Genomic DNA, 7040 nt, shown 5'->3' with positions numbered 1-7040 from the left:
TTAGATTACTAAAATAATGATCTAAATACTTTTATATTAATTTACGGAGGGAGTAGTTGGGACCATAATACCTGAGCTTATGTAAAGTATTCGTTATGTTGTTAACTGAACAAGAGAAATGATCAAATGAAAGACTCAAAGGAGAGCGAAAGGTTTGATGATTGACTCCCCATCCCAGTTGACCTGCGTTCTGGCTCCAGCTGCACATCCCTTCACCTGCCCGCCGCCACCCATGGAAAAACTGTAGAAGCGACGACCTTTGACTCCGTCCAACCATCTCACCACACATTACCCGACCGACCGAGCACGGCACACCCCCATCCCTGGCGTGCCCACTCATCATCGTTTGACTCCTCATCCCCTTTCCAAGAAGCGCAACCGAAGCAATGGCCGCTCCGACGCGCCCGCGCGGGCTCGCCGCCGCCGGCAGGGCGGCGCTCGCGCTCCTCGTCCTCCTCGCCGTCGCCGCGCCTCGGTGCCGCGTCGCGCGCGCGCAGCAGCAGTACGAGGCCAACAAGCAACTCAACTGCTACGGCACCAACGACAGCTCCGTGCTTGGCTACACCTGCAACGCCACCGCCGCGGCCCGCCCCTGCGCCTCCTACGTCGTCTTCCGCTCCTCCCCGCCCTACGACTCGCCCGTCACCATCTCCTACCTCCTCAACGCCACCCCGGCCGCCCTCGCAGGCGCCAACGCCGTGCCCACCGTCTCCCCGGTCGCCGCCTCCCGCCTCGTCCTCGCGCCGCTCAACTGCGGCTGCGCGCCCGGCGGCTACTACCAGCACAACACGTCCTATACCATCCAGTTCAGCAACGAGACCTACTTCATCACCGCCAACATCACCTACCAGGGCCTCACCACCTGCCAGGCCCTCATCGCGCAGAACCCCAACCACGATAGCCGCAAGCTCGTCGTCGGGAACAACCTCACCGTGCCGATCCGCTGCGCGTGCCCCTCGCCGGCGCAGGCCGCCTCCGGGGTCAGGCACCTGCTCACCTACCTCGTCACGTGGGGCGACGGCATCGCCGACATCGCCGCCCGCTTCCGCGTCGACGCCCAGGCGGTGCTCCACGCCAACAACCTCACCGACAGCGAGAACATATACCCCTTCACCACTCTGCTCATCCCGCTCAAGAGCGAGCCCACGCCGGACATGCTCGTGTCGCCGGCGCCACCGCCAGCACCGGCGCCACCGCAGGCCCAGCAGCCGCCGCCGTCTGGAGGGTCGGGCAGCGGGAAGGGTGTTGCCGTCGGGGTCGGTGTTGGTGTCGGCGTTCTTGCGCTGGCGGGACTTCTTGGCCTGATGTTCTTATGTGTCCGGCGGCGGCGGCGACCGCGGCCAGGCGTTGTGGAAGACGGCCATCCGGGGAAGGGCGTTCTGGACGTGCCCTCGTCTGCCGATTACGACCCTCTTGCCTCGGGCAAGCATACGTCCTCGGCTACGACGAACTCCTCGTCATCGTCGGCGTTTGTGTCCACCGACGCGCGCGCGGCGGTGGAGTCCCTGACTGTGTACAAGTACTCGGAACTCGAGAAGGCGACGGCAGGGTTCTCGGAGGACCGGAGGGTCAAGGACGCGTCCGTGTACCGCGCGGTGATCAACGGCGACGCGGCGGCCGTGAAGCGTGTGGCCGGCGATGTGAGCGGCGAGGTGGGCATCCTGAAGCGCGTGAACCACTCCAGCCTCGTCCGCCTCTCCGGTCTCTGCGTCCACCACGGCGACACCTACCTCGTCTTCGAGTTCGCGGAGAACGGCGCGCTCAGCAACTGGCTCCACGGCGGCGGCGACACCCTCGTGTGGAAGCAGCGCGTGCAGGCGGCGTTTGACGTCGCCGACGGTCTCAATTACCTCCACCACTACAGCAACCCGCCGTGCGTGCACAAGAACCTCAAGAGCAGCAACGTCCTCCTCGACGCCGACCTCCGCGCCAAGGTGTCAAGCTTTGCGCTGGCGCGGTCGGTCCCCACGGGCGTTGATGGCGGCGACGCGCAGCTCACCCGCCACGTCATTGGCACCCAGGGGTACCTGGCCCCGGAGTACCTGGAGCACGGCCTCATCACGCCCAAGCTCGACGTTTTCGCCTTCGGCGTCATCCTCCTCGAGCTGCTGTCCGGGAAGGAGGCGACGTTCGACGGCGGCGCCAAAAGAGGGGAGACGCTGCTGTGGGAGTCCGCGGAGGGGCTGGTCGTCGACGGCGAGGACGCGCGCGGCAAGGTGCGGGCATTCATGGACCCGCGGCTGAACGGCGACTACCCGCTGGACCTCGCCGTCGCCGTGGCGTCGCTGGCGGTGCGGTGCGTGGCGAGGGAGCCCCGGGGGCGGCCGTCCATGGACGAGGTGTTCGTGACGCTGTCGGCGGTGTACAACTCCACGCTGGATTGGGATCCCTCGGATTACAGCAACTCCCGCTCTTCGATCGTCGGGAGATAGTATAGGAGTACTCAGCAAAGGTGTCTTTTCTGTTATGGACAGATTATTTTGTGCAGGGCAAAATCACTTTCTTTTTAGTTGAAGAGTGCAAACTCACTTGATGTGTAATCTGTTGGTGTAACGAGAGTAAATGTGATTCGAGTCATGTATAGTACTTCATTTCAATTATTATTTTCGAAAGTACGCCAACAGCATACCATATTTTTATAGAAGAAGAAGAAAGCATAATTACAGGAAGTGTGGTTCAAATGCGAACATCCGGCACACACGGATACACCAACACCAACACCACCCAGTCTAGAGCTAAACTAACTCCTCATAAAACATTGTAGACCACCAACACCACCTACCGCCTGCGACCACTCGGCTACCTCAGTTAACGTACAAGTAACAAGCTTCATGGGATTTTTTTGTTGATTTATCCTATTAAAGACTCTTGCATTTCTCTGTTTCCACAGAGCCCATAGAACCGCCGTGACTGTGGTGTCGAAACCTCTCCTGTCCGCCCATAGAAAGCTTTTTCGTGCTCGTAGCCACCATTCTAGGGTATTCTCATTAGCGAGTGATTGAGGGGTGTCAATCTGCAGGGTGTCCCATGTCCTATACCAGACCTCCCGAGCGTACGGACACTGTAGGAGAATATGATCAGCATTATCCTCATCCTGCAAACACGTGTAGCATGCAGAACTCCCATCTTGAAGCCCATGCCTAGCCCTCCTATCTGACGTCCATATCATGTACTGCATTGCAAGCCAAACAAAGATTTTGCACTTAAGAGGGCCCCAGCTTTTCCAGACACACTTTGCCAGGAGGGATTTAGGCCATCCATTGCAGAGGCTGGAATAGACTGACTTGGCCGAGTATTGTCCAGACGATGAACACGTCCATTTGAAGGCATCCTGCTCAGTCGGACGTCTGCGCACAGTCGCCATCGCATGGCAGAGATGCATGCATTGCATTTGAGCCATGAAAGATATCTCAATTTGACAATCCTCCATCCATTTGTTGTTAAGCAATGCCTGCTGCACTGTTCTGGTATTAATCACCCTCGCCTGGACCGTCATAAGCAGGAGAGGAGCAATGTCAGCTACTGCATATCCGTGTATCCACCTGTCCCGCCAGAACAGAACGCTATCACCCGTGCCAACTTGAGTATGAACCAGACTATCAAACACCTCCCTCGCCAATCTGTCCTAGACCATTGGTAGACCCTGCCAAGGCCTCGCTGGCTCCGTACGCTTTAGCCATTCCCACCTGACCCTTAGCGCCAAAGATTGAAGTTGCAAGTTCTTCACTCCAAGCCCGCCGTGGCACTTAGGTCGACAGATTTTGTCCCATGCAACGAGGCATTGCCCACCGTTAACCTTGTCCTTGTCAGCCCAGAAAAAGGATCTCATCCACTTGTTGATCTCCTCAAACACCCAGACAGGGGCTTCCACAATCATTAGGTGATGGATCGGCCTAGCAGAGATGATAGACTGCGCCAGGATCAACCTTCCAGGTCATTGAATCAAACCTCTTTGCCAGGCAGGGACGAAGTACCTCACTTTATCCAACATGGGTTGCCATTCCGCGCGAGTCAAGTTCTTGATAGCAAGCTGTAGGCCAAGGTACCTACACGGGAATTCCGTTAAGTCACACTGGAGTAGTGCAGCCACCCTTTGTCTGTCCTCCATGTCACCTCTAATCACTATGGCCGACGACTTCCGGTAGTTCACCTTCAGTCCAGAGGCTTCGCCAAAAGCTTTTAAAGTCTCCTTCACAAAGCCGAGATCCATGACTGTAGGTTTGATAAACAGGGCTACGTCATCAGCGTAAATAGAGATCCTTTGCATGGTCGTGATCCCATGGAACGAGCTTAGCACACGAGCCGCCATGGCTCGCTGAACGAGTCTAGTCAGGACATCCATTGAGATGAAGAAGAGTAGAGGCGAGATAGGATCCCCCTGGCGCAACCCGCACGCGTGCCCAAAGCTCTTCCTAGCCACGCCATTTACGATCACTTTGGTGGTTGCAGTTTGCAGCAAGATCGCCACCCAAGTCATCCATCTCGTACCAAACCCTTTGGCAGTCATGACTTCAAACAGGAACGGCCATGACAATGAGTCGAAAGCCCTCGAAATATCAAGTTTCAGGAACACTCCGGGCGATTTGCGTGCATGAATTCTCCTTACCACTTGTCTAACTAGGAGGAAGTTGTCATGGAGGTGCCAACCTTTGATGAAAGCAGATTGATTGGCTTCAACGATCATGTGCATCTGTTTTCTGAGGCGGTTGGCAAGGACTTTGGCAAATAGCTTAGGCATGCTATGTGTCAAACTTATTGGCCTGAAGTCCCCAATTTCTTCCGCATCCGGTTTCTTGGGTATGAGAATAATATGCGCTTTGTTCAGCTTCCCAAAACCCCTCCCATCTCCCATGTAAAGCTTCATCATGACGGCCATGACATCCTTCTTAATGATTGGCCATGCCCGTTGACAGAAAGCTGCAATGTATCCATCAGGTCCAGGGGCACGATCGGGGGGGGGAGCTCCTTGATGACCTCCCAAACCTTCTCCTCTGTTATAATGTTCTCCAGCTCCCAGAGGTCATGGCTCTGCACTCGAAGGAACTGCAAGTCCAAGGTGTGCTCTCTTGCCGTAGCCTGCCCAATAATCCTCTCGTACGCTTGGAAAAACGGCTCCTCCTTCTGCTCCTGATCCGTGATGATGACTCCCTCTGTTTTTATGTGCGTGATGAAGTTCTTCGCACGGCGCCCATTCGCGAATGCCTGGAAGAGTTTTGTGTTGGCATCTCCCTCCTTCAACCACTTCATTCTCGATCGTTGGCGATCAATGGTACGCTCCAACGCAGCCAAACCTAGGAGGGCTTGCTTTAGGCTTCGGCGCAGCCATAGTTCCTCACGGCCCACGTCCGTCGCTCTTGAGCTATGTCCAGCTTGTGAATCACCCAGTTAGCCACCCTCATCAACAACTTGACATTGCCAACCTTTTTCTGCCCCCACGCCTGCAAATAGCTCGCAGTATTCCTGAGCAGAGCGTCGAGTCTCTTGTACGGGTCCACCATGTCATCGCTGCACGTCCAGGCCTCCCTCACCGCCTCATCAAATCCTTCAAGCTTCGTCCAGAACAACTCAAACCGGAAGCGCCGCTTGGGGCAGAAACTAGCACTAGTCGTGAGAAGTAGCGGCGCGTGATCCGAGACCCCAGTGGAAAGTGCTTGTAGTAGACAGTCCGTGTTGTCGAGCTCCCAGTCCACTGTCGTGAAAACTCTGTCAATCTTTGTCAGGGTTGGTGTTTCCCTCTCATTGGACCACATGTATCTCCGTCCGTGCATGTACATTTCCTTTAGCTCATGATCATCCACGAAATCTCTAAATCTTCTCATCATCCTTCTATTTATGTTGGAGTTGCTTTTATCCTCAGCTCGTATGATCATGTTGAAATCTCCAAGCAACATCCAAGGCCCCGGACATCCCAAGCAACAGTCCCTAATCTCTTGCAAAAAGATAGTTTTACTGTCGTCACCCTGTGGTCCGTACACCACCGTGATCCACCAAGGATCCCCCATCTTGAGATGCACCCTGCCCGTGAGGAAGTTGGCATTGAGCATGACGCTGTCCACCTTAAGCACCGCACTATCCCACGCTAGAAGAATACCTCCACAAGTGTCCACCGCCGGTACATAGGCAAAGCCATCAAACGACGGCCCCAAGCATTGCATTACAACAAATTGGTCCATTACATCCATTTTAGTTTCTTGGAAACAAACCAAGTTAACTTTCACCGTTTGCACAAACTCCCTAACGGCCTTCCTCTTGGCTGGGTTGTTAAGGCCCCTCACATTCCAGCACAACACCTGCGGGTGTATATCCATGAAGGACATATACACCGCCCTCCAAGCTAGCTCTCTAGTGTGAGCATAGTACGACCGCATTGTTTCCCTCCATGTCCTGCACAGTTGGCACTGCCTTGCCAAACAGCCCCGCAATGATCCTGATATGTTGCTCCCGCAGCGGGGAGTCAAACAAGGCCTGAAGTTCATGCACCATCCCATCATCCACCACCATGTCTTCTGGCACCATTCCAAGCGCATGGAGTAGCACATTCTCTGCCGGGTTATCTCTGGTCCGGCTAGTGGAGGCCGTCTTCTTCGTTGCTCGAGTTGTGCACTTGGGGGTAAAAGGTGTTGCCTCCGGCCTCAGCTTGGCCGCTTGTATCTCCTTAAGTAGTGGCGGCGCCAGCTTCTTTATAATGTTAGAGCAAAAGCCCTTGAGCTTGTTGTACGCCACTACCTCCTGTGCAGTCATTCCCACCATCTCTTCCGGGCCACCATGTAAAATCAATGCTTGCTGCTCCGATTCCACATTCACTAGTGTAGTGTTTACGTGCCCATTTCCCGTGCATGGGGGCGTCCCATCATGCATGAGCGTGCATGCACCACCGATTGGGCGCTCAGCTTGGGAAGATTCCCTAAGCTCCTGTAGCTCGGTCCCATTCCCGCTGGCCACATCCGCTGCTTTGTCCTCATCCTCCATCGAATCTCCCCCATGCATGTCCTTATCCCCTTCCTTGGAGACTGGGTTCGGCCTCTCTGTGCGTGGATTGG

The 7040-nt window shown here is 55.5% G+C and overlaps 2 protein-coding genes across 2 annotated transcripts; one reads left to right on the top strand and one right to left on the bottom strand.

The window, feature by feature from the left end:
• Window positions 1–298: 298 nt before the first annotated feature.
• LOC125517551 (protein LYK5) lies at window positions 299–2615 on the top strand. The gene has a single exon (XM_048682752.2). The coding sequence runs from the start codon at window positions 387–389 to the stop codon at window positions 2430–2432; it is 2046 nt and encodes a 681-aa protein (XP_048538709.1). The 5' UTR covers window positions 299–386; the 3' UTR covers window positions 2433–2615.
• Window positions 2616–5306: 2691 nt separating this feature from the next.
• LOC147964653 (uncharacterized) lies at window positions 5307–6308 on the bottom strand. The gene has a single exon (XM_087530089.1). It carries the CDS (start codon window positions 6306–6308, stop codon window positions 5307–5309), a length of 1002 nt encoding a protein of 333 aa, XP_087386215.1.
• Window positions 6309–7040: the final 732 nt, after the last annotated feature.

The sequence above is a fragment of the Triticum urartu genome, chromosome 6A (genome assembly GCF_056163025.1).
Source record: "Triticum urartu cultivar PI428250 chromosome 6A, HENAU_Tu73, whole genome shotgun sequence".
In the NCBI taxonomy this organism is placed as follows: Eukaryota; Viridiplantae; Streptophyta; class Magnoliopsida; order Poales; family Poaceae; genus Triticum; species Triticum urartu.
Note: the sequence above shows the minus strand (reverse complement) of the source record. Positions and strands in the feature narration are given on the sequence as shown.

Bases quoted from the DNA above. Each gene is read 5' to 3' on its own strand.
- LOC147964653 (XM_087530089.1), bottom strand. From the start codon at position 6,308: ATGGATATACACCCGCAGGTGTTGTGCTGGAATGTGAGGGGCCTTAAC.
- LOC125517551 (XM_048682752.2), top strand. From the start codon at position 387: ATGGCCGCTCCGACGCGCCCGCGCGGGCTCGCCGCCGCCGGCAGGGCG.